The sequence below is a fragment of the Brachionichthys hirsutus genome, chromosome 1, assembly GCF_040956055.1.
Source record: "Brachionichthys hirsutus isolate HB-005 chromosome 1, CSIRO-AGI_Bhir_v1, whole genome shotgun sequence".
Lineage (NCBI taxonomy): Eukaryota > Metazoa > Chordata > Actinopteri > Lophiiformes > Brachionichthyidae > Brachionichthys > Brachionichthys hirsutus.
Genome location: NC_090897.1, coordinates 11535195 through 11561943, shown reverse-complemented (window position 1 = coordinate 11561943; position 26749 = coordinate 11535195). Strand labels below are relative to the sequence as shown.

The window sequence follows — 26749 nt, the reverse complement described above, 5'->3', positions numbered from 1 at the left end:
GAATAAAATGCTATGTTCAAAAAGAGTTTGTGCAATTTATGTTCAGCTATTTATTTTTAAAATGTTAAATTAAACTGTGTCTGTGTAAGCAGGGGCAAGAGAGAAAGGTACACAAAATGTCCTAATGCAGATGCTTGTGTGCTTTAAAGACATGCCAATGAAATTTGTCTGACAGTGTTTATATCTCTTACACATTTTTGATATTTGTTTTTTTGAAACGGATTTCTGTGCATGGAGTCACTCACTTTCTGTGTGTTTTATTTTATGATAAATTATAAAATTGCTGTTATTGGCAACCTCAGAGTGACTTGCAAAATCCAAACAAAGCCTTATATTTCCATTGAAAAAAAAAGAGATTATATATATATATTTTTTGTGTGAAATTTTTTCTATTGAATTTCAATTTCATAAGGGTAGCCTTAAAAGAATGTGAAGAATAAATACACTAAATTTACAATGGAAAGCAGAAAAGGTTTATGTGCTTAGTAATGTTCATTTGTAAAATACATGAATGCAATAATTACATTAAATTTATCACCTAAAGTTTTAAGAGATGTACAAAATATACTTGTACTACAACAGCTTTTTGAGTTTTAATTATGACAATCGATGATTTGGTTAAGTGTTTGACATTACGTATTAAACTAAGAATAAAAGCAAAGCAAATGCTCTGTTATTCGAACGTTTTTAATTAATTTTAGTGTAAAACCGAGGATATAAATTAAAACATACAGTTCATCTCTAAATTCGTCAACTCGGAACAATAAATCAGAAGGTTCAACCCGGAAGTACTTTGAGGTCGCTCTTCTTTGATCGCAAAACAACATTAGCAAAACATTTCCCCAAGTAGCTCATCACATTCACAACCAATAGAAAATATTCAGATATATAATCAGCCCGAGTAGTCAGATCCACTTCAAATGCAAAGCGTCCAGTCGGGGAATGTATTTAAACGAAGAGTGGATGAGAAGCAAATAGTAAGATAATAGGAGTGCGTTAACGCTAGCCGCATTAGCTAACCGAGTAGCTACCATTAACTACCATTACCTGTGATGGCAGCAGCGCATCCTCAACCGATTTCTGGACCCGTGTTAAGGTATGCGTCTGTCTTTCACGCCGGTTGAGATCATTTGATAATTCACTATCGTACAGCTGGTTTACCGCCGAAGGTGTAACGACGTAAACGTAATTACAGCGTTGTAGCTGGTAGTCGGTAATCTAGGTACATCTGAGGCTAATCTTAATCATAGCTAGCATCCATCAAACAGATGATCGAGATTCCAGAAATCTGTTTTAGTGTTTCATTGACATGTGTTGCATATATCTGTATTACCATGGTAACTGCGATTAACACATTTTCGTTCCGATTCTCTACACAAATATCATCTTTTCCCTTCAGTCAAAAGCAACGTCGAGCTGCGCAGAGGAAAGAGAGAAGAAGGCGAAAACGCCAAGCTCTTGCCCAAGCCAGAAAGTGTGGTATGAATATAGAATGTGAATAATTGATCGGAGTAATTGTCATGTCCACACCATTAGCCAGACTTTACATAACTCTGTTACAGCTTTGCAAAACGGAGCATGCTGTACACCGGAGGAAGAGGAAATGAGTGATGAAGATGATGAGGATGTAGCAGAGGTAGAAAGGTAGGGACGATACCACAGTCACTCTGCGGCCCTTACAGCAGCACGTTGATTTGTGGCATCCAACAAGCGTGGGTTGGTTTTGACTTGTTTCGTCAGACTTCGGCTTCATGAAGAATGGCTGGCGAAAGAGAGGCTTGCCCAGGAAGAATTTAGGCTGACGTGTGAGAGGCAGGAAGCGGCACAATGGAGGAAAGAAGAGGAGGAGGTAATCAGTGGTTTCGATTTATTGTATTGAGTGTGCAGTTCAAGAGAGGACAGTTTTAAGCATGTTTAAACTTTGTGTTTACAGTGATGTACTACATAATTGAGCTCTTTACCCCTGTTGGATTAGTTTTTTGTGTACAGCTGTTCATAATAATCAAACTACCGATATATGTTTGTAATTTGTTTTCAACACGTTACGTCTAATGCAGGTAATGCTTGGCTTTGGACCGGCATTAAAATAATACTAAGTATTTTAAATAAGGTCCATGCTCACAAAATATGCTCTTTAGTACAAAGCTGTGGTGCTGCCTCTTTACTTTAGATTTTCCGCTACCTTTACAGTTTTTTTTTTGTTTCTTTTTTTATTGATGAGTGCAGCTTGGCCCGTTTGAGTATCCCGAAAATCTTTTTTTTTTTTTTAATTCATGAACTACATGTCTTTTATCCACAGCGGATGATAAAGGATGAATGGGAGGCCCAGCAGAAAAGAGAACAGGAGGAAAAGGAGCAGAAGCAAAAGGAGAAGAGAAACAGAGAGGTGAAACGGGCCTCAGGATGATAGAAACAAAAAGAAACATATCCTCTTCTACTTTGTGTTTCTCCAATCTAGTCAACGAAAAGTTTTTGCTAAGAAATTTAATATAAAATCTTTCCTCTTTTTGTAAAATGTATTTTACATTTCTTCATGATTCTTAAAAAAAATAATTCCTTGACCGAGTCACGCAAGCAACCATCGCACTCCTTAAGTAAGGAAACGCACAAAAAGAAAACCCTTACCGCAATCCCAACCAGGATGTATCTTTTACATTATATGAAAGCAGCCAATGACATTGCTTTTCCGGTATTCAGAGATTTCGTAATGTCTGTCTTGAATTGGGTCTTAACACGCAGTAGCAGACATGCTGCAGTATGTTGACCGCTGCACATTTTCACCAGCCGTGTCTTTACACCATTTGTAGGAGGCTGTTCAGAAAATGTTGGATGAAGCTGAAAACCAGGTATCAAAGCACATGAATGCCACATTACACTGATGACTCAGTATGTTTCTATTTGAAAGCATATAAATCATAAAATAAAAATCTGTCAATGGTTATAATTATAAAATATATTTCTAGAAGCACTGCTTGGGTATTATGCATTTTTATCAGTCTATCATGTTATTCATGTAATTGACAGCAGCACAGGAACATGGAAAAACATCAAGATTACCATCGTGTTTGAAGTCAAATTATGCAGCGTATACATCTGTTCCTCTAAATTAATATCTTCCAGCTCGATAGTGCACCATGGATGAATCCTGAGGCTCCTTTGGGGCAGAGCTCTGAGAACTTTGGGACAGAGCGTGATGTAGCCAACTGTCCTTTCTTCCTTAAGACAGGAGCATGTCGATTTGGAGAAAGGTACTGCTTCTGTATGACTTGCTGCATCAAGTTCTCAAACACACAAGTTAATAGTGAAAATGCTTTGGATATATTATTTTCACGTATGTGTGATCTGTCTTTCTGATCCCAGATGTTCCCGGAAGCACATTTATCCCACAGCTAGCCCGACTCTGATGATCCGTGGTATGTTTAGGACATTTGGCATGGAGGAGTCGCGCCGGGATGATTATGACATTGACGCCTGGTTGGAACACAGCGAAGAAGAGCTGCACGAGTCCTTCCTGGAGTTCTACCATGATGTCTTGCCAGAGATGAAGAAAGTGGGCAAGGTAGTGCAGTTCAAGGTAAGATGAGGACAGGCAGCGCAATCTGAAGATGAGTTGAGGCATCGAATGAGAAATCAAATAATGATTTTAGCATCAAGACACGTCTCGCAAATTAACAAGTAATTATTTTCCTTTTTTGAGAAACATTTAGTTTATTTAATAACAATTAGTGCATATTAGCAGATTATTATATTGTTCAAGGACTCATTTCAGTCCTAATCCAAATGACAGTCAGCTTGTTAAAGTTATTCCATTTCTTTTGTCATCTTGTCTCCATGTGGTTGAGGAGTGCGTTTTCACACTGATAAGAGAATAACATGTTTCAAGGCTTTTAACCAGCATTTTCATTTATACAGGTGCTTTTTCACTATCGTAAGTCATTAAAGTAGTATCCTGCTGCATGAAGAAAATTGTGTAAATATACTTTATGGCAAGCATATCTTGGTATACCAGGTCAAACAGCTGTCCCTTTGTCCAAATGTGCCATCAGTTTAATGATGCCACACTATATTCAGTTTGAGTGCCATTAAACCTGTTGCTGCTACCATTTATAAAACCGTTCAGGATCATACTGACTGGGTGGATGATTTCCATTTTTAGGTCAGCTGCAACTATGAATCCCACCTAAGAGGAAATTCTTACATTCAGTTTGACACGTAAGCATCACACAACAGCTCCACTACACTACTACTTCTCCAAATATTTTCAAGTGTGCAGTTTTAATTTTTTGCACAGAACTATCTGTTTGTTCTTTTCCGCCTGTCCAGAGAGGAGCACTGTAACGAGGCCTTCATCAAGTTCAGTGGGAGGTGGTACGCAGGCCGGCAGCTTCATTGTGAAATATGTCCGGTGATCCGGTGGAAGAATGCTATATGTGGTGAGTTATGCATTCAGACTTGTGACATTACTGCAGAAACACGTTTACTACCGGCGTGTTTATCGACCTCCTGGTGTTTGCTTCTTCTCTATCAGGATTGTTCGACAGGCAGAAGTGTCCCAAAGGAAAGCACTGTAATTTCTTGCATGTATTTCGAAACCCTGGCAATGAATTCTGGGAGGCTGACAGGGACCTGCACATGTCCCCTGACCGTACCGTTAGGGGGAGTCGCAGAGATGGGTGGCATTCAGACCGAACATGGAGGCAACGCCACTGCAGCAGAAGTCCGCCAAGATCCAATAGATCATACGGCAGACGAGAGGGGGGCCGGCGCAGGAGCAGGAGTCGAGAAAGAAGGTCCTCCCACCAGCATAGAGATGACAAATGGTCATCCACACCCAGACACAGCGAAAGGAGCGATTGGTACGTGAACAGAAGTAGAGACAGGTCAAGGAGTAGAAACCGAGGCAGGGAGCCAGACAGGCTGAGAAACAGGAGTCGAGATAAAGTCAGGCATCGGAATAGAAGTGAAGAGAGAGACGGTAGAGACACAGATCCAGCCAGTCAAAGAAAAGCGAGGGGAAGGTCGAGAAGCTCAAGCAGAGAGGAGGAGAGAAACAAGCTCAGCAGAGAAAGGAGTTCAGAGAAAGCAGGTACAAAAGAGAAAACTCTAAATGATACCAAGGCGGGTCACCGGCATAAACATTCCAAAAAGAGCAAAAAGAAGAGCAAGAAGAAGCACAAGAAAAAGATCCGTCGGCCTGAAGGAACAAGCTCATCTGGAGAGTCAGACACTGAAAAAGAGGTGAAAGGAGAGACGGTGGAGGAGCTCACGACGTCAAGTCCTGGTCAAGATGGAAGTAAACCTGAGCTGGTAGAGGAAACACTGAACTGGGTCGGAGTGGGAGGAAATGAGTCCTGAGGTGAAAAGTGTACTATATAAATAATGAGTCTACTGCTTCTTGCTCCTAAACATCTGCACGTTAGGTCAGGCGATAAGGCTTTGTTAAATTAGTGGGAGGAGTGACGTCACTTCTTAGACACAACCACCAGTATGTACATATGTGAAGGTTTGGCTTTGGGAAAATGGTTCAAGCTTTCATTACGGAGCATTTGGAGATGCTGCACTCTAATGTTGAGTAAAAACATCAAACAAAACATAAACACGCATTTGTACTTTAAGTGTTTATTGTTTACAACTTTCAAAAATAAAAAGTTGACAAAAGCTGTTTGCAGTGCTTATTAATAAACATTTTATTTTCACTAAAAATAAAAAAGGGACCTGTTTAATACTTGTGAGTAATGCTGAATAAAAGCACTGGTTTTAAGAAGACAAAAACAAAAAACTGCCAAACAGTGTTGAGATGAGTGTCTGTTCCCTTTTGGTTTGTTTCCTTGCATTTCACTGACAAGCCAACAGTGACGAACATCAGTGATGCGTGCCGTTCATCATCTTGTGTTCCTACTCCACAGTAAAGAAAGTCTTTAAGTAGCCTGGAATAATCACGTAATGCTATGTTGTGGCCAAATAATTCCCCACATACTTTCTCATACTGAGGGTAAAACACAGTGTTCTTTGGTCTTAGTGTTCAGAATCAGCCAGACTGTCGTACATAAAACACTATTTTCATTTTGGACACTATCATAAGATAAAGAGAGACTGAGAAGATATATTCAAAGAGGCCGCTCCAAACTACAATGTTAAATATTTGTCAGGATAATGAGTCCGTAAACAACAGTCAACCAGAAAATGCAACAAAATAATAATAATAAAAAAAGACACTAACATTTGATATCTCACATTCGCCAAAGGTGAACAATTTGTCTTTAACATTGTGAGTCCATGGATGAAACAGTCTTGATGTGTACGCCGACTCATCATGGGCAACTGCTAAATTTTACCTACGGTAATTGATCCATCCATCTCCATTACTTACTTACTTACTAAATTTAGTAATTTAAAGATACTAAAATTTGGGAGAAAGCAAAAAATTCACGTAGAAACCCGTCTTCTGATTTAAGTGGGATGTGAACCAAACTTAAGACATCTGTCCATTTCCTTGTGGTTTTATCTGCCTTGTGGGTCACGGGTCTGCGAGATCCTATCTCAGCTGACTAGGGGCGAAAGCCGGGGTAACCCCGGACAACACACCAGTACATCACGGGACCACAGGAAATGCAAACACACACTCACCGCGGACAATCTGGAGTGACCAATTCACACAACGTGCACGTTTTGGATGTGCGAGGAAACTGGAGAGACTGGCAGACACGGGGAGAACATAAAAGAATACTGTACAAAGGACTCAAACCAAAATCCTTCTTGCTGTGAGGGTGCTAGTGCTACCCACTGCACCACCCAACTTAAGACATTTAAATATTAATGTTCTGACTACTGTTTTAATACTATGTAAAATGTGAAAGGATACATTTCATTTCCACCTACCTGGGTTAGGAAAAGAAAATATCAGGATTTTTTTTCACCTTTTATTACTGTTTTTTTTTTAAAATTGCGTAGCAATCTATTCATTAGGGGATCTAAACGTTTAACTATCTCAGAGTATTTTTCTTGACTTCTGATGGTGTTATACAAGAAGCAACAGAAGCGGCAATCGTGAACGGTGGCTAATGTGATGCTTGTGAGTGCATGTCGTTGCTACATAGTACTCTGGAGTTTTAAATTAGGGGCGTGAAGTACCGGTACACTAATGGTACTGCAGAATACAGTGAAAGGCGCTTGCGCATCAAGGACACATTAAAACCACAGTTGGCACCACATTAAATAACATTACAGATCAGAATAATACAGTACAGCTGGTGATTATACACATAGAAGACCAACACCGTGGACAGCAGAGGACAGCACAGAGACGGGGTGGGGGGGGGTTTGCCAGATCTGCATCTGGGAGACAGAACTGCAAGGCTGATGATTTATGTCAGCCCAATTTCTTCTAAAACGCTCCGCGGTGCCTCAGCTTCCTGGAGTTGGGGGAGAAAAAAAGATGAATATTCTTTGTTGTAACTCTGTTAAATATTTTCTGGAACAAAGCACATCCCTTCTAAATAATATTGTGAGTTATTAAATGGGACAGAACAGGAGGCCTCAGTGAGCCAGACTGTTTACGAGCCGAAACAGTCATCCAGGCTTTAATTACAGTGCTGCAAGCGTGGAAGTAAGTAAATCACAGATTCTGTCGGGTGAGGTATTAATAATGTGCAGCAGTCGTACACACACAGCTGAAGGTCTGCAAGCTGAACAGTACATCAACATCCTTGGTTTACACGCGAGTCTGGCGTTGCACGAGCCTCACTAAGGGATATTCCATCGACATTCGGACCAGTTCAGAGGTGAAACCGGCAAAAACAAATTGATCAATGGCTTAGATTCTGTATGTTTACGACCAAATTTGCTTGCAAAAATCATCTAAGGAAACTGTGGTGTATATTATACCAGACCGTCTGATGTTTCAGAGACCTGATCATATTCATTTGTTAACTAGTTACTGCCCTGGTACAAGTGCTGTTAAGCTGTAGTTGATCATTCTAATGGGAACCGTGTGCACCTCCTGCAGTAGGTCAGCCTGTTCAATGGCCTTCAGCACATTCTTCTTCGATGTCTCCTGGGCCTCCCCCCCCAGCAGGAACTCATCCAGGATGAAGTAGGCCTTCTCAAAGTTGAAGATAATATCCAACTCACACACCTGTGATACCAGAACACCACAAACAGCTGCAGATCAGAAGAGAGGCCTCGCAGACAGTAAATGCACTGCAAGTGTAATATCTAATGTATTTGTTCGCCCCATCTCACAGTATCAGTCAACATGCAACATGCAAAATGTCTCTGAGACTCACACTTCCAAAATATTTGTCCAGCAGCTCCACATATCTGTGAATGATCTCCAGCGTGATCAGCTCATTGTCCTGATCCTCTACGGCACAACAGAAGTACAGGCTCGCATATCTAAGACAGGAAGCAAAAGAAATGAAACGCAGCACACAGAGGAGAAACATCAGCGCTTCGGCTCTTGTATTGCTGTCCTCCATTGTTTGGCGGCTGCTGTCAGAGATGGTGAGATTTAAATGTCAAATATCTCGGTGCGTGACAAGATAATCACCGATTGACATAAATATCCACTGATCCACATGTGATAGAGCAGATAAAACTGGAACAAATCAGATCTCATTTAGACCACAGTGAAATGTTTAAATGGTGATTAAAATTGCATTAAGGTGAACTAAAGGAACACTGGCTACCTTTGTCTTGGGATTTCAAACACAGCCCACAGCCTTTATTGAGAGAAACTTTATCTATACATTCTGTTGCCCTTCGACAACCACTGTCACAGCGTGACCAGCATTTCTGGCTATAATAATAACATCTCCCGGAAAACCATCTGGTGAAGACTGAGATTTTCATACCAGAGCTTGTGATGTGCATTAATGGTTATCGTGGCAAACTGTGGAGGTAATAATTGGAATAACATTCCACTGTTCTTTTGTGATAATCTAGTTTTATTCTGGCATTTGTCATTAGTACCAAACACTTCAGTTGAGTGGGGGGTCTCTTAACGGCGCCAAGACCACGAACAAGCTACATAATGAGGCCGCAGCAAGATGAGCAACCACATCAGCGGAAACTAATGGTGGTCTGTATAAAGAACACAGATGCTGAGAAAATTAAAATTGATGTCAAACTACCCTTGAAAAAAAAACTGTTTTCAGATGACAAGAGAAGATTCTGGCAAGGTTTGGTAAAGCAAACATATCTCTGCTGGATGGTGGCTCCGAATAGGAGGGTTCACAAACCGCGACGTGCATTGAATAGACGACACGATGGCGTATGAAGGTATCAGCGCAGCATCTACACTGATATTAGCATTCACCTACCTCTTGTACACAATCTTGAGGTCCCTCCACTCCAAGAAGCTGCACATCTTCGGCTTCCTGGCCAGTATGGTTTGGACCAGGTCTCTGGAGATCTTCTTCCTCTCTTTATCGGACAGAGGCACGTACCACTTCTGTAGCCGCAGTTTTCCCTGCCGGCTGAACAGCAGCATGAACTGCATCTAAAAAAGCAAATTCAGCTACAAGTTGTGTATGGTCGATGTTGGCAGATATGATCTTAGAATATTTTGAGAAAACGCTACCCTGAAACAAGGATGAGGTAAATAGGCAAAGGGACAAAGCAACCACATTACAACAGTCTAAATGTTTTCCATGAGACATATGGAAATTAAGTCAGAATTTACAATAACACGGTTAAGAAACACCCGAGGAGACACACGTATTATTCCCGAGTTACACTACCATGTCATCGAATTATATGCATTATCGACTAAGAACAACTATACGTTCAGTAAGAGTTTACTTATTAACCTCGTGTTAGCTAACCTTCCTCATATTCACTTCAACACGTTGTATCGTTTGCGCCCCATCCGGCGACGCTTAGCTAGCTACCTCAGATACGAGGAGTAAACACGACTCTTTACCTTCGATCGGACCTTCGATTTAGTCACGAAGACGACTAGTAACTCCGCCAAATTAATGCCAAACGCATAAAGAACTGCGATAAAGCTATGTCCCTGTACGTTATCGTCCCAGGCACCGCCGCGATGCTATTCCGCCTTGCGGGTGACGGTCGCTCGTGAAAGCGTCGATGAAGACAGCAGCGCTATGATTGGTCTAAATACCCTCGGCTGTGGAACTTGATTGGCTTAAAGATCCCGTTATTCGTGACGTTGTTCCTGACGTAAAGGAACAACTTCCTGTTTGAAGGTTTTCCATCATCATATTCACCGATCCTAATATAGCACATAATTACAGCACCAACATTTATTGAAGAACTATTTTAAATACAGTACTACTTAAAATTAAAACCGATAGAAAATTGAGACATCTAGATAATTTGTCGCCCTCTATCGTCCAGTAAAGAAACAACGGGGACATAATGTGTTAGGAATGGTTGTGTAGTTACGAACGAACTCTGCACACGAATCTCTCTCACTATGAAACGTCACGTATTCCCGGTTCGATTTCCTAATTCCACATCTCCAGCAGGCTGACGCGACCTGCGGGGCTGTATGTGTGTGAAAACAGACCGTAAGTTAAAATGTATATATTGTCATAAACAGCTAGCTTACTGCTAGCCTAGCAACCTTTATCCGAGCAGACGCCGTGGAATGTGTCAAATCCACCCTGCGTGACTCAGAGACGGGTCACTGCGCGGTGAGTTTCACCGGCGATTAACCGAAAACCTCTAATCATCATAAAGTCACGCGTAAATAACCGCGGTTTGACCTCTGTTTTACATCACGTGTGTTCGTGCAGGGATAGCCGAGGATGAGGAGCCGCAGTAACTCGGGAGTGCAGCTGGATGGCTACGCCAGGCTGGTCCATGAGACCATCCTGCGCCACCAGGTGAGCCCAGACGCAGCAGGACGCAGGAAACGAAAGAGACGGCGCTGAAAAATGGTGGCACAAAGACTCAAGATTCTATGCGTCATCCTGGAGACTGTTGTTGACTTGTAATAGCTGTCAATCCATGCCTCTGTTTGCAGGCCAGGAGTTACACATTTATTACACATTAGATGGAATTCCACAACATGATTGCATGCCGACAGAACAATAGGGTTGCACAGCATTTGGTTAAATTGATCACATCAAGTCTCATCAGAGACAACACATAGACTGATCGACAGGGGACGGAGCCCCACCCTCAGGGGACGGACTGAAATGGATGTGTTACAAAGAGGGGACAAGAAGACAGTCCTTTGTTCGGACCCTGGGACACCCACAAGGGACAGGGCCGAACCTCAGCGCTGATTTTCCTCACCAACTTGTAACTGAATTATTGTTTATATAATAATTCAGTGATTACACACCTACGAATGGGATTAAAGAAGCAGGGAGAGTTTAGGAAACTCTTAACAGTAACCATTCTCCAAACCTGGCAAATTAATATTGTATAAGTGCTCAGGAAATTCCTCCAGATTTAGTGGAGCAGAAGTATATTTTAATGGACATGATTTTACCACTTGGGTACATTTCCCTCCACTGCATTTGCATACATGAACATTCACTTGTTTTGATAAATCCTGCATGTTGTCCTGCAGAATATGTTCTTTATACAGATGTTTTGTAGGGGATCTTGTATTCCACATGGGATTGAGCTGTGTGGGAATAAACATGACGTGAGCAAAGTTCAGTCCCAGCTAAGTTTAAAACCGTCACCCAGTTCAGTTTTTAGACAACAGTAAAATATTTCCTGAATATTATAATACCACACAGTCAACTCTAAATTATTATTAGATATAATATATTGGATTAGATTAGATTAGATCAACTTTATTAATGCAAAAATTTTATATTTTCTCAAGTTGCAGCAGCAGGTTATATACAGAAACATATACAGATAAACGTCATGATTTAGAGATGAAACTATTAGTAGAGCTTTTTTAAGTCAATCAACAGAAACCGTTTACATTAATCGAATGTGTTGTGCTGCTTTTTTGTAATGAACTGAATATAATAATAATAATAATAATTATTAATATTGTTATTATTATTGTTCTGACAATAAAGCAAAACAAATTAGCTTTTCTTGTTTCTGTTTATGCTGTATTCTATTGTTTTAAGTAAAAACATTGATGGAACAGTGAATTGAGAAAATACGTTTATAAATCAATGCTGAACATCGTTATTTTGCGCTGCTCTAAATCAACAGACAATAAAGACTGCTTTTAAGGCAGCTTGTCTGTAAACAGATGAAACAGAGCCTTTCAACATGTTTTTAGATAGCTCCACTCTTTCCTGGAAATCAGGCCTGTCTCTATGTGTTTGTGTCAGAATCCAGTGACTGGGCTGCTGCCTGCCAGTGCCCAGAAGAAGGACGCCTGGGTGAGGGACAATGTGTATAGCATTCTGTCTGTGTGGGGGCTGGGCATGGCCTACCGCAAGAATGCCGATCGCGATGAAGACAAGGCCAAGGCCTACGAACTGGAGCAGGTATGCTTGTAATGCAAAGAGAGGAGCGGTTTAATGTGGGCGCCGAGGCCTGTTTGCTTTACTGCTTTGTTGGGTTAATGATTTCTGAATGAGTTAAAATAGTGCATTAAATTAAATGTAGTATCTCATTCTCAAACGGAAACAAACATTGGAAATGTATTTTATTTCGGTCATATTATCTTGAATTGCATAATTTACATTTTTGTCTGTTTGTTTAGCGAATTGAAAACATTTATTTTAGCTCTTGTAAAAATGTGAATCGTTTGTTAGGTTTAATGAATAAAAGTCAATCAATACATTTAAAACAAAGAAAATCACAAGGACTCATATAAAAAAAAGAAAAGAAAACATCTCTATTGTCACAGACATTTAAATTGTTTTCAGAGTGACTAGGAGATTTCAAGTGGCTCATGAGTCCCAAAAAAACTCTTATCTTTCTACAGTTCAGATTAAACACTTGATGACTCAAGTAAAAAACAACAACAACTAATTACAGTCATTATTTTATTTATTAAATCATCACTTACAGTTGTATAAAGGAATATATGAACATGCAAATGTTCGAGCTGTAATGAGATTCAAATCAGAGTAGCGCCCACCCTTGTTAAAAGTGGATAATAATCTGGGTTGCAGAGACATTTGGTTGTAGATTATTGCATGTTGCTCATGAACCTGTTGTTGCTCGTTGCCAGAGTGTGGTGAAACTGATGCAGGGGCTTCTGCAGTGCATGATGAGACAGGTAAGACGCACATGAAATCTCCACATGTTCAGTGTTTGCACACCTCAGCATTTTATCCTGGTGGTAGAAAACCTGATTAACCCTAATCCCAACCCTTACCCTAACTGTAATCTGTGTTCCTGTCAGGAAAACCTGTCTGGGATTATTTTATGTCTTCTCGATATTTCTGATCCCAGTCGGCCATTATCTGTTTAGACATGTGACAGAGATTACTAGTTAGAAGACCGAACTTCCTCATGACTAATATGATGGTGATCATCTCCATGATGAGGTGGAGGTGATGGTGAAAGCGTGGCTGCAGAGTGTGAAGAGGCTGCAGAGCTCAGTACAGAGAACTCGTCCTCTGCTTCCATCAGTAGATCTAAAGATACGAAGCTTGGAAATGTTGAGGAGTCAACAGAGAGCGATGGCCTGATAGTTACATATAAATAATCCGATTAGTTTTTTGTGTCAGAATTATATCTCTGATCCAAACAATCTTGCAACCAGAGGGATTTATGGGATTAATCTTCTACATCCTTTCTGCTTCTGATTTTCTGTTTTATCTCTAAACATTAAAACACGTTTTTGTTGACATCCTGCCCTCCACAGTCACCTCCCCTTTGGCCTATACAAGCTCTGCTGAGCTGTTTGTTGGGGTGTGTATTTTCTTTTTTTATTATCTACAGGTGGACAAGGTGGAGGAGTTCAAATGCACCCAGAGTACAAAGGATTGCTTGCATGCCAAATATGATACCCCCACCTGTGCCACTGTAGTCGGGGACGACGAGTGGGGCCACCTTCAAGTCGACGCCACTTCCATTTATCTCCTGATGCTGGCACAGATGACAGCCTCAGGTAAAATAATGATGGACAGCAGTGTTTACATACTATGAGCGTCCTTATCTGTGGGTTTGTGTGCTCTCAGCGAATCACTTTTAGGGTTGTCTCATCAAGGCAATTGAACAAAGGCACACATACTATGGAGAGGAACAGCTGAATCACTGCGCAGATATCTAACAGTTTCCAGGCTCATCATGCAACAAACAACACTGGACATGAATATCTCACTGAGTGTGTCATGTTATCATGCAGGTCTTCGCATCATCTCAAACCTGGATGAAGTTGCCTTCATCCAAAATCTGGTTTTCTACATAGAGGCGGCTTACAAAGTGGCGGTGAGTAACAGTGGATGTTTGGCGTGGAGGTTTCTAGGAAGGCGACTTTGTTTAAAACAAATAATGAGTGACGTTAAGAAGCTGAATGGGGGGGGGGGGGGGGGGTATTATTTTGTATTAAAAGTAAAAGTATTCTTTTGATTTTGATGCAGGATTTCTTTTTCTTTCTCCTTTAGGATTACGGTATGTGGGAGCGAGGTGACAAGACCAACCAGGGAATCCCTGAGCTCAATGCCAGCTCTGTAGGAATTGCTAAGGTAGAATGTTAATTGTCATAATTAACTGTGTTATGAACAACACATTAAAGTGGTTTGTGTGTATTACATACATTGCATGGCTAAATTTGCGAGTCCCCGGGGTGGTTTGCAGGCCGCTCTGGAGGCCATAGACGAGCTGGATCTTTTCGGTGCGCATGGAGGGCCAAAGTCAGTCATCCATGTCTTGCCTGACGAAGTGGAACATTGCCAGGTACCACTGAGGTCTCCTCAGCATCGGCTCTTGCTCAGCGTTCTTCCGCTCAGCAGCGTGTGTGTTGTCCCTCAGTCCATCCTGTGCTCCATGCTGCCAAGAGCTTCAACATCGAAGGAGATAGACGCTGGTCTTCTGTCTGTCATTTCTTTCCCTGCTTTTGCCATCGAGGACGCTGACCTGGTGGCCATCACCAAGTCTGAAATTATAAGCAAACTACAGGTGCAGTCTAAGCTTTAGAACCACAAACCTCTTGTATTGATTGAACAATTGCACAATTTTTATATTAACTTGTATTTCTTCTGTGCAGATACCTCTAATTTAGTTAGCATAGTAAAACATCCACTGTTTGTTTATTGTCAGGGTCGTTATGGTTGCTGTCGCTTCATCAGGGATGGATATCACTGCCCCAAAGAGGTGAGGTATTCTGATAATGTAAATTAAACGTGGGGATTTATAACATCCTTCATGTAAATACTGAAATACCTACAGTAGTACCTTGCTGTCGTCTTGCTAGGACCCGTCTCGGCTGCACTACGATCCTGCAGAGCTCAAGCTGTTTGAGAACATTGAATGCGAGTGGCCGGTGTTCTGGACTTATTTCATCCTGGACGGTATCTTTGCGGAAGATCCCGTGCAGGTACTGAAATCAAACGGACTGCGTTCTGTGCTGTTCTTAATACTGTATTAACAGTCATAATGTTACTCTGGGGGACCCGTTCTCTGTACAGGTGCAGGAGTACCGCGAGGCACTGGAGGGTGTTTTGATCAGGGAGAAGAATGGCATCAAACTGCTTCCTGAACTTTACGTTGTGCCTCATGATAAGGTATAACTAGAGCTGATGCATTTTTATTTTCTTCTCATTTGCCGAAAAAACTGGCGACACCGTGATCTCTCTGTTGAATACTCAGTCATACATATATGCTGCTGCTGTGGTAATAAAATACACAAGTATATCAGGCAGCCTCATTAGCATGAGATGATATTGATTCCTCTTCCAGGTGGAGGAGGAGTACAACAACCCTCACTCAGTGGACAGAGTGGCCATGGGGCAGCTGCCACACATGTGGGGGCAATCGCTCTACATCTTGGGCTGTCTTCTGGCTGAGGTAGGCACAGGACCCTCCGCCTACCTCCTCCGATGTTAGCTTGCAATACGTTATTATTGTGACTATGACAACAGTAGAGGATGCCACACGTCAGGGATTATTTTCACTTTAAATGACAAATGAGCGATGGAGGTGCTGATGAAGATTGATATACCAAGGGCTTTTCTCGCTCTTTGCCACTTAGACAAGTGTGTTCACCATCAGGCTCGGACTTGTTGAGGCGCCCTTCATCTAGGTTCAGGACGTGATGAGCTTCAAGCTGAACAGCAATAAAACAGCAATAATCCACTTCTTTAAGGTTTGGGATGGTTTTTAAACCTGCCTACAAAGGCTGTCAGTAGGGAAATGGTGTTGGGGGCAGTTTACTGGAAAGACCCCCTATCTTTTTATGAAAACACAGAAAAAACGACTTTTTTTCTTGGAATCAGTCACTTGCTATCTACTTTACTTCTTCTTACAAGGGATTTCTCGCACCAGGAGAGGTAGATCCTCTCAACAGGAGATTCTCTACAAACTTCAAGCCAGATGTTGTCGTACAAGGTTGGTGGTCAATTATAATGTTATTTAAAAAGGTCAAATCATGAGTTAGAATTATTCAATATTCCATTCCACAGTCATCGTTTAAAACCCTGAGACACTTCTCGAAGCGTCAGTGATGCCCCATTATGTTACTGAAACAAGTTCGCATTGACTTAAAACAGAGAAGCAGGTTTACTTTTTCATTAAAACCGTCTAAATTCTTATCACTCTTGCTCATCTTGCTGTAGCATTTTGAACGGGCAAAATTAGAGCTGAAATTATATTTATTTTGCATATGTGCTGCTTCTCAAAATGTTTTGTAACACAAACCAGTATCACTTATTAATACATGAGATTTCACCATCTACCTGCTCTGTCGTCCATCATCTAGGGATTAGACCACAGACCTTTCCACAGGCACCTCAGCTGAATATATCTCACCGAGACTCAACCCCATATCATCAGACTTTATTTAGTGTCAGACAATGATAGATCCAACACAGCTTTACAAATATCAGGAATGCAAAAGAACGCCGACAAGAATTGTTTTGTCTTAGTTGCATTAGTAGACTTTATAGAACTTCCTTCGGTGTGCCAGTTTGTGTTGTAGCAGAGTCAGAGGAGATCCAGGAGATGTTGCGCAGCCATGAGATTATGGTCCAGACGATGTCAGAGGTGTCGCCACTCAGAATCATGCCTGCTCGGATCCTGAGCCATGTCTATGTCAGACTGGGTAAACTAAGCACTGTTTCCTTACTGTACTTGTTATGGTTTATTAAGAATATATCTTATGAGATCTAAGAGTAGCTTAATTTGTCGCGGGCACAGGAAACTGCAAGAAGCTGCATTTGAGTGGGAGGCCATACAGACACATAGGAGTTCTCGGAACATCCAAATTCTACGAGATCAGAAATCACTCTTACATTTTTACCCCACAGGTAAAACCGGCATGACTGACATATACATATAATATAACATATAGATTATAGACATATAATAATTATTAGTAGACTTCGGTTTCTTGCATTCAGACTTTGTCTCTTTTCTCTGCTCATTGTGGAGTTCTTGGATCAGTACCACTTCTACCTGGCACTGGACAACCAGATGATTGTTGAGATGCTACGGACAGAGCTGGCCTACCTCTCCTCATGCTGGAGGATGACCGGACGACCCACACTCACTTTCCCCGTCACCCGCAGCATGCTGGGTAATAAGGCTCTTGATCCATAGTAAATCAGTCTATAGCTGAGTCCCGCACACGACACCTTGTTGAAGTCGGTGAAGCGTACTTAATGTTTTAGGAAGAGGAATTCACTCAAAACTTGTGTCAGACATAAATCTGTATTTTTCCATATTGCTGTTTTGTAAAATGGTTTCACAATATTTTCATTTCATGTCCAGTTGATGATGGAGATGCCCTTGATCCGTGCATTTTAGCTACGCTCAGGAAACTACAGGATGGCTATTTTGCTGGAGCGAGGTTTGTTTCCATTTAGTCATAGGACATTTAATATTTCTACCAATAGAATCTGTTTTTTTTTTTTTACCTGTGATCTCACATGTTACGTCTCATGCACATATGTGGGTATTTCATGTTACTCCAGGGTGCAGATGTCAGACCTCTCCAGTTTCCAGACGACTTCGTTCCACACTCGTCTCAGTTTTCTGGATGAAGAGAATGGTGACAGTTTACTTGAGGATGAGGAGGCTGATGATGAATATGAAGAGGGTTATGACAACTGTGGGTCCTCAGGTAGTTTAATAAACAGAATTTGTATGTTTACTTAAATCATGTTCGCTTTTATTTGTTAGTAGTGGATTGTGTGTATTTAATTCCAGAAAGCTCCAAAGACATGTTTGACCAGTACCTCACCCAGCTCCTTCACAGCACCACCACCAAATGCCATCTTCCTCCCACCCAGGGGGGGCAGCACCACATCTTTAGTGCTGAACACACTACCAGGGATATCCTGTCTTTTATGGCCCAGGTCCAGGGCCTGAACATGCCTGGTGAGCTGTTAGAAGTTCAGCTTTCTGTGGAAGGATAGCCAAAAAAAAACCACCTTGTTTTTCCTAAACACTTTTAATTAACTTTAATGAAAAATGCACAAAGAAGAGACGCAAAGGAGAATTCATAAAGATGTGTAGCATATCATTACTGTAGGTGACAACGGCGTGAATGGTTCACGACTTAAAGGAAGAGGAAGAACCTCGCTGATATCCATATTTAATCGAACTAGGGGACTAGTTTGATTTCTTATAAACCCTCCCAGTCGTTCTTTCATTTGCTCCAGGTCTAAATCCAATCTCTTGTTCAAAACAACAAAGTAAAAGCCTGTTATTGGAATAATCAATGTCTTACCTGGGCACTGCAGGATATACAGTATAAAACAACAACAACACAGATCACATTCAGACAAGCGTGTGTGTGTGTGCGTGTTCCAGCATCTTCCATGTATCTACCTGTGACTCATGTTAAGACCAAACACCGCAGGTCTCTCAACCTGCTTGTAGTTCCTCATCCTCAGCACGGCCAACATGCAAAACAGCACAAGGTAAGCGCGTCAGATCCTTCCTTGAGTGATTTCTCCTGTGACTTCATTTTAATGCCAGAGTGTATTTCCTCCTGGGTTCCTCGCAAGGCCCACAGTGTTGCTGACCTGCACCTGCCTCGGGACTCTCAGGGCAACACAGACTTTGCAGCATTGGTCAGACACCTGAAGGAGTGTCCAACACTGCAGGACCAGGCTGACATACTCTACATCCTTTACATAATGAAGTACGTGTTGGCATCATTGCACTCCTGTCCGCATTTAGACACGAATAAAGTATCTGTCATCATTTGTGATTAACATAGCTGGTATGTGTTTCCTTCTGATGGCCAGAGGAGCTGATTGGCTGGTGGAGTTGTCGGGTCCTGGGCAGGGGGGGGTCAGCGTGCGCGCCCTACTGGAGGAGCTGTATGAACAAGCTGGAGCCTGTAAAGAATGGGGACTCATCCGATACATTTCTGGAATCCTGCGGAAGAGAGTGGAGGCCCTCGCTGAGGTAAGGCCAGGAATTGTTGCGTTAGAGATACGTTTCCGATTTGGCAACATCTTCTCAAGCATACGTAAACACAAATACAAATATAACTGTTTTGTGTTTGTCTCAATGACAGCAGTTGTCAGGCCCATTGGTTTGGTTTATATTAATACTCTGCTGTTATTTATACCGTACATGGGTTACCAAGGACACACAAGGGCGAGAACTGGAATGTGTGACAACCTGATGCATAAACACAAGACTTAAATACTTAGAGTTAACAAGTGGCAGGTGGAAACAATCAATAAAACCCAAAGGTAAACTGATGGGATTAAAGAAAAGCTCCAAGAAGAACGCAGAATGTAAGATGAACAGTGAATGAACGGGACTCCAGACAGAGTAGAAATAGTCAGGGGAACTGAATAAAACTCACACTTTACATGTTTTAAACACAATAACTACCGGTAGTCATAATGTGATGCTGTTTTGATCATTTCATTCCATCTTTGTGTTTGTGCCTCAGGCTTGCACTGATCTGATCTCGCATCACAAACAGCTGACTGTAGGGTTACCTCCTGAGCCCAGGGAAAGAGTCATCTCCGTGTAAGAGATTTCCTGTCACGGTTCGAGGTTGTTCAATTAAAATGACCAAATAATAAACATCTTCCTTCTTCCTGTTTAGTCCACTTCCTCCCGAAGAGTTGAACACTCTGATCTACGAAGCCAGCGGTCAGGACATCAGTGTCGCTGTGCTCACTCAGGTAAATCCGCAACATTACGATCCACCAAAAGACACTTCATACACTATCCTAATGGCCGTGTTTTGTCACACAGGAGATCATGGTCTATCTCGCTATGTACATGCGCTCCCAGCCCGCACTGTTTGGGGACATGCTCCGGCTCAGGATAGGTCTCATTATGCAAGTGATGGCCACTGAGCTGGCTCGCAGCCTGCACTGCTCTGGTACGAGGACAGGTGATACCGTCCATACGGCTCTGAACATAAACCACCGTGAACATTAACAATGACGTGCCATGCAACTTCGTTGTAGGTGAGGAGGCATCTGAGAGTTTGATGAGCCTGAGTCCTTTTGACATGAAGAACCTGCTGCATCACATCCTCAGTGGCAAAGAGTTCGGGGTGGAGAGAAGCAGTGAGTCTGTTTCCCTTTCTCTCTCTGCCTCTGCTTGTGTCGACAGTGTATGAAAAAATGTACATCTAATGCACAATGCAACCTTAGGTTTCAGTTTGACGTTTTGCAGAGGAAAAGTCAGAATGAGCCAAACAGAGGAATAAGTACAAAAGAAATAAAGCAACAAGGTGAAATTGAAAACGTTTAAAATAAAACACGATCATTAGTAAGATAATTATGAGACCATTTATAATTATTATTATTTATTACCCTTCAAGTTTACAGGTGGAATTAGTTGTCTCTGTGGTCATGTAGTTATTGCCACGATAGCATTATGGACCCACAAATGGCGTTGTTAGTTTCTAGACTGTAGCACGTTTGCCCAGACTCTAGGAAGTTGGCAGCCGCGTAATGCATCGGCGTGCCATTTGGTACAGACATGCTTCTCAAAGGATGAAATCTGCTGACTTTGTTCATCCACTTATTTCTAATCCAGTCTCGTTTCTTCAGTGAAATATCCCAACATGGATTGGCTTGGGATTTAAAGAGGTTCATATTATTCTAATGACTCTGGTCAAAATGAAATGTTTTCCCATACGGATCACAATCAATATTTATGTATTGTTTATTTTTGTTTGTTTGTTAAATAGTGCGCCCAGTCCACTCAACAACCACAAGTCCTGGCATCTCCATCCATGAACTAGGCCACACTGGAGCCACAAAAACTGAACGCACAGGAATACACAAGCTCAAGAGTGAGATTAAGCAGGTGAGCTGCCCTGAAGAAATATATCTAGCTACCTACCTTCCTACCATGCTGTCTGCCTGCAGACTTACGAGCCTGCCTGTCGGGCTGCCTACCAGTGACGTGCAGTGAGGTTCATGACTTTAACAGATTTACACATTTATGAACCCTACAAAGTCTCTTAGTCACCATTTGATTGGCAGCAGTTAACAGTTTGTATCAGCACTGTAGCTAACTGTAACTTACTCTGTAGATGACGAGTCGCAAATAGAATCCCTGGGATCACAGCGCCTCCTACCATGAGACAGGAAAACTGCATGCCTCACCTAGTTCCTCTTTTACAGCCATTTTATGAGCACTCAGCGAAAGAAACACATTACACACAAATACAGTTGTTGACAGACAAACACTACATTATATCAGTTGAACTATGGTAATTTAGCTATTGTAAATATCGACATACAGAGAGACAGAAATATGTTTTCTTTTTATAGCAGGTTAGCACCGTTAGAAGAGTGATAGATCAATCCATGGTGAGGCTCAGCTGGCTGCTGCCTCACCGCACACCTCTTCTCAGTATCTCAGTAAAAATAAATGTGAACATTTTAATATTAAATGAAAAATAATCTAACATTGTTCAAGTTAAATGGAAAATAACTGTTTAGTACAAATCACTGGATAATTATAAAAAAAAATCTGTTTTTTGCATGATAGCACTGCTACCTACCTACCTGCTTTCCTTCCTACCTTCCTAATTACCTACCTGCCTGCTTTCCTCCCTTCCTTCCTTCCTTCCTTCCTGCCTTCCTGCAGTACCTGTCTCTGTAATAACTGTGTTCCTGCTCTCGGTTGCAGCTGGACGACTCTCGGCCTCTCAGTGTGGGTTGAGTTTGATAATATCAAGCATGTGGCTGTTTCTAAACTCAGACAAGCCAATCAGGCTGCCAGTCATGCCCTTCTTCATAAACCACTTCACCTCCATAGCTGGAACAGCTCTCACTTCATCACAAGCTTTGCTACTCTTTCAAACATTACATAATAATTGCAAAAAAAGCTTTACATTTAACATTGTTTTCACAATTTCTAAGCTCTTGTACAGATCTAGATCCTTATAGAGCTACTTATCAGAACGTATTATCAACTCATGAGTGTGATTGTGATCAGCAATCTGTCAATATTTCTGTCTTATGGTCGGTCATGTTGTTCTCAAGGATCTTTTTCTCACTAGATGCTTTTGTGGCGTTGAAATCCGCATGTTACGTTCCAGCTCGACCGTCTCCAGCAACACTGCTCTGTGTGGCTACAGCATCATCGTGGCTGCAGTGTGGATAACCATGTGAACCATCTCGAACTGTTGTCTGTCATCCATATTCGTGTGTAGATCTGCAGCGGAGGTCTTTCCTTGAGTAGCAATGTGACTTCTCCTCGCTCCACGGTAAACCATTTCACCTCATCTGCTTCAAGTGGCTTCGCTGCCTTTCCTAAGGTGCTGTGGTTAAATTGCATGTATTCACTTATCAAAACTTTTTAGTTCTTATTATCAATTTTTATTCAGATTTTCCTTTGACACCGAAACGTTCCATTTAAGGATAAGGCTGCTCTTTCTATTATTTTTTTTCTCAATAAATGATCTAATGTATAAACAACACTAGATCGTACCAACAACATGCATCCATTGAACTCTATTATGCAATGCCTTATGATGGAGAAGCTCAGTGGTACATTGCGACAGAGTCCTTCTTTACATTATACATGGCATTTATCATAATAAGTTAACATGCAACCATTGCAGCAGCTTACCTCATTTAAGTTTAGTAAATCCATGGATGGAGGGATCATATAGATAATCTATAATTAGTCTCTACAAACATGGTATTGAAAAAGTTTCTCTTTTTTATGGTCAGTGTTCAATAATTGTTAATTACCCAAAGAAAGAGAAGCAGTAGCCTTATCCTGGTCCTGTAAGAGCACATCTCTGCTGGAATGTCTTTCATTTGTGGAATCGTTCATGATTTATTTATGCACGATTGATTACATGGAGAAATACTATGGTCGGTAAATACTTCGACCTTATTTACATGTATTTTCTTATAGTACGATCAACGTTTATAGCATCTGTCTGTGCATAGTATCAAAATGTGAAGAGGTTCTGTTAATCACTTCCAATCATAACCCTGATAACACAGACCGGTGCCCAGTTGTTCCAAGGCCTTTAAGTTGCTGTCTTAAAGGGGAGCTGCACTGGTTTGACACATCAAACTTTGTTTATAGACATGGGAAGTACTACTTTTGAATAAAAAATTGCCCGTTTAAAATATGATTAATAGTCTCAAATACTCCCAAACCTCTGTGGCCCAATACTCATCCCTGTTTGACGCTCACAGCTGGAGGCTTCCAGACCTGCATGTAGCACAGCAAGCCCAAATTCATGTCTAGAGTTCAGTAGAGATGAACTCTGAGAAAGTACTTTGGATGCTATGATTTGACAAGATAAAGGCGAAAATGTTTCAGGAGAACTTGTTGAAGCTGTGTGCGAGGTGTGGATACAGAATGTTGCACTTTTGAGACAAGCCCCCGTTGTCCACCAAATTCATGAATATGCATTAAGTATTTCACACATAATGAGTCTGCCTCACAATGGCGAAGGAAAAGACATACCGGTAATTAAATGGGTTATTCGAGTGACCAACCTCCTCACCTCAATTTGATACAAATCTGCCACTTAGTGTTCGTGTAATGTCAGTAGACAAGACAGACTAATCAACACCAGCAAACGCTGAGATAGAAAACAACAAAAACGTTTTTTATTCTTTATTGGTTTTTCTTTTCAGTGGATCTTCTCCCAGTGCCAGTGCATCTTAAGCAAAAATAAATGTTTGGATGTTATTATTATTTTAATCTGTTTGTCTTATTTTTCAACAGCACTTTTTTATTTTCACCGACACCCTTCTCCATCATTGTTCTAGCTCTATAGATCCTGCTCGTCTCAGACATTTCAAATACATGGCCATAAGGTTGGAGTACAGTCGTCTGCTAAATATGTTGTTTCAGTATCTTCCTTTCTATCACCACAGCGTTGCAGCAGCCCCTCCACCCCCAGTGGGATCCTGTCCCCAGTGGGACCTTGTCCTGTTGATGGCCAGCTACACTGGGAGGACAGGCAAGGCCAGTGGCTGAGGAGACGCAGGCTGGATGGGGCCATTAATAGAGTACCAGTGGGTTTCTACCAAAAGGTCTGGAAGATCCTGCAGAAGTGTCATGGTCTGTCCATTGATGGATATGTGTTGCCTTCTTCTACAACAAGAGAGGTAGCATTTTGCATTTGCTGCTAGCGCTGGATTTAGAGCATCTTGTGTGTGTGTTTGTGTGATAGTCTGAGTTGTCTGTGTAGATGACAGCAGGGGAGATCAAGTTTGCAGTGCAGGTGGAGTCTGTCCTGAACCACGTCCCTCAGCCGGAGTATCGGCAGCTGCTGGTGGAGACTGTGATGGTTCTCGGTCTGGTAGCTGACGTGGATGTGGACAGCATTGGCGGCATTATCCTTGTGGACAGCATCCTGCATCTGGCCAATGACATCTTCCTCAGTGACCAGGTACTGTTTGGAAAGATATGAATTTATTTGTACATATTTTCAGGGGTTCACTCTGTTCTTCCTTTACTACCGCCAGAAATCCCATGGTGCCAGTGAGTATTTCCTCGAGAAGGACCCAGCTACAGGAATCTGTAACTTCTTCTATGACAGTGCACCCAGTGGCAGCTACGGTACCATGACCTATCTGTCCAAGGCAGCGATTACTTACGTGCAGGACTTCCTGCCAAGTTCCAGCTGCCTGATGCAGTGAAAACCAAAATGCTTTGTCTTGCTGCTGACTGACTGACTTGTAACGAAGGAGGCATTTTAAAACAAAAGTGAAAGCGTTTATTTTTCACGACACACAGTTCATTTGGTGCTTGTGAGTATTTACTGTTAAGTCGACTTTATATATCGCAAATGTGAACTACATTATGTAGACAACCTGTTAAACAATTCCTGTTCAGTTATTACTTCATTCAAGGACTTAATGTTTTCATGTGATTCCTGTAGTTTGGTAGTTTGGTCTTTATATAAGCGAGACTACACAAAAGCTTCTGGATATTTCCATGGTAACATGGACTGGCTGTTCAGTTTTTGGCAGAGGTCTGCGCTCTACTGATGGCTATTTTAGTTTAAACAATATAGTTGCTACACATCTACATTTGAAAAGTATGTTTATTGTAATGTAAGCATGCTCACAGAATAATAAAAATAGTTTGCCCAACAGTTGGAACCTTGTTTTTCCCCGTTTGTGACATCCGTTCGTAGGAAGCCAGTCAGAGCTCCAGCTGTTGCCCCACGGGTCAGACATTTTCACTCTGAGGTGATTTAATTAATGCACGTGATTGATGAAGAGCTTAGGAGGAAGGGCATATAAAGTCATGGTAACTGACTCCAGCTTCAGGCTCTGGTTGTCGTGCTGGGAGTGAGTGCACAGCTGGGAAAAGCCTTTATTATTCACCAAACACGGTGTCAATTCTGAAGATAAACAATGCAGACAGAGAAGAGATTTGTTCAGAGACAGCTAGAATGAATGTGGGGTGACTTTCAGGGTCATTTTAGATGGAGAAAAGAGAGGTATCGGGCTGGAGGCGGCCACTTTGAATCTGTAACAGCAGTAGCGTTTATTCATTCTTTAAATCACCAGATGATTTTGAGTAAACAAATATATTTGTGTCCAAATACTTTACTAAAGAAAAGTAGGTCCATGTTCAGGAATGGAGATACTCGCTGACACTATTTGGAATGTCCTGGGACCAGTGTCCAGACACACACAGCAGTTGGCTTTATATCCACGGAGCTTGTAGCCAGCGTGGCAACGGAACATCACCAGCTGTCCTCCATAACACGACACTGGACTGGAGACAGTTTGACAATGAATGTGAATATACACAGATAGATAATAAAGGTCTTTTTTACCTTTTACAATATTTCAGGTCACGTCAAGCATTCAAAACTAAATTTATGACAAATAAAGGTCCGTCATATAAGTAACCATGGCTGCACAACAAAAACGATTCAGACCTCCCACTCTGTCTCTCATCCTTCACTTCTTTAGCCTCTTGCACTTACAGCATGCATGTGCTGCACGAGCACAATCAAATCCAAACCCCTGATTTGCTCATGCTGACAGGAAGGTTTGTTTAACTGCTCTCACTGGTGGCTAATTATTACCACACGCACACACACGGGAAAGTGTGTTTTCTAATGTTGGAGCCATCAATCACAAAAACATGTTCAGCTGCTTTTTCTTTTCTTTTTGTAGTTTATTTTCTCTAAGGAAAATAAACTACAGGTATACGTATGTTCTTATGGGAGGGGGGGGTGTTCCTCTGCTCATTT

General features: G+C 41.6%; 3 protein-coding genes across 3 annotated transcripts; 2 read left to right on the top strand and 1 right to left on the bottom strand.

Annotated features, from left to right (window-relative positions):
• The first annotated feature begins 952 nt into the window (after positions 1 to 952).
• zrsr2 (zinc finger (CCCH type), RNA-binding motif and serine/arginine rich 2) lies at positions 953 to 6674 on the top strand. Its single transcript, XM_068738655.1, has 11 exons — positions 953 to 1096; positions 1400 to 1479; positions 1563 to 1644; positions 1741 to 1849; positions 2300 to 2386; positions 2808 to 2846; positions 3121 to 3248; positions 3361 to 3574; positions 4157 to 4212; positions 4324 to 4433; positions 4529 to 6674. Exons 1-11 carry the CDS (start codon positions 1053 to 1055, stop codon positions 5353 to 5355), a joined length of 1776 nt encoding a protein of 591 aa, XP_068594756.1. The 5' UTR covers positions 953 to 1052; the 3' UTR covers positions 5356 to 6674.
• A 55-nt stretch (positions 6675 to 6729) lies between these two features.
• Positions 6730 to 10047, bottom strand: LOC137910185 (AP-1 complex subunit sigma-2-like). The gene is made up of 5 exons (XM_068754656.1): positions 9923 to 10047; positions 9321 to 9499; positions 8286 to 8394; positions 7997 to 8134; positions 6730 to 7412 (listed from the first exon to the last, which is right to left on the bottom strand). Exons 2-5 carry the CDS (start codon positions 9497 to 9499, stop codon positions 7365 to 7367), a joined length of 474 nt encoding a protein of 157 aa, XP_068610757.1. The 5' UTR covers positions 9923 to 10047; the 3' UTR covers positions 6730 to 7364.
• Positions 10048 to 10772: 725 nt separating this feature from the next.
• phka2 (phosphorylase kinase, alpha 2 (liver)) lies at positions 10773 to 25603 on the top strand. The gene is made up of 32 exons (XM_068750602.1): positions 10773 to 10850; positions 12279 to 12437; positions 13130 to 13177; positions 13846 to 14014; positions 14252 to 14334; positions 14511 to 14591; positions 14704 to 14802; positions 14878 to 15024; positions 15166 to 15219; positions 15320 to 15442; positions 15534 to 15629; positions 15805 to 15912; positions 16374 to 16452; positions 17030 to 17164; positions 17260 to 17369; positions 17494 to 17638; positions 17833 to 17911; positions 18036 to 18160; positions 18247 to 18441; positions 18877 to 18986; positions 19074 to 19210; positions 19317 to 19479; positions 19979 to 20058; positions 20138 to 20216; positions 20290 to 20419; positions 20508 to 20609; positions 21239 to 21357; positions 22189 to 22212; positions 22715 to 22768; positions 24408 to 24641; positions 24725 to 24925; positions 25002 to 25603. Exons 1-32 carry the CDS (start codon positions 10773 to 10775, stop codon positions 25173 to 25175), a joined length of 3720 nt encoding a protein of 1239 aa, XP_068606703.1. The 3' UTR covers positions 25176 to 25603.
• Positions 25604 to 26749: the final 1146 nt, after the last annotated feature.

Bases quoted from the DNA above. Each gene is read 5' to 3' on its own strand.
- zrsr2 (XM_068738655.1), top strand. From the start codon at position 1,053: ATGGCAGCAGCGCATCCTCAACCGATTTCTGGACCCGTGTTAAG. The intron at 2,847-3,120 runs GTATCAAAGCAC...AATATCTTCCAG, and splicing joins TGGATGAAGCTGAAAACCAG to CTCGATAGTGCACCATGGAT. The intron at 3,575-4,156 runs GTAAGATGAGGA...TTCCATTTTTAG, and splicing joins GCAAGGTAGTGCAGTTCAAG to GTCAGCTGCAACTATGAATC.
- LOC137910185 (XM_068754656.1), bottom strand. From the start codon at position 9,499: ATGCAGTTCATGCTGCTGTTCAGCCGGCAGGGAAAACTGCGGCTACAG. The intron at 8,395-9,320 runs GTAGGTGAATGC...TTCCTGTCTTAG, and splicing joins CTCAAGATTGTGTACAAGAG to ATATGCGAGCCTGTACTTCT. The intron at 8,135-8,285 runs GTGAGTCTCAGA...CTGGTATCACAG, and splicing joins TGGACAAATATTTTGGAAGT to GTGTGTGAGTTGGATATTAT.
- phka2 (XM_068750602.1), top strand. From the start codon at position 10,773: ATGAGGAGCCGCAGTAACTCGGGAGTGCAGCTGGATGGCTACGCCAGG. The intron at 19,480-19,978 runs GTAAGGCCAGGA...TTTGTGCCTCAG, and splicing joins GAGTGGAGGCCCTCGCTGAG to GCTTGCACTGATCTGATCTC. The intron at 24,642-24,724 runs GTAGCATTTTGC...TTGTCTGTGTAG, and splicing joins CTTCTTCTACAACAAGAGAG to ATGACAGCAGGGGAGATCAA.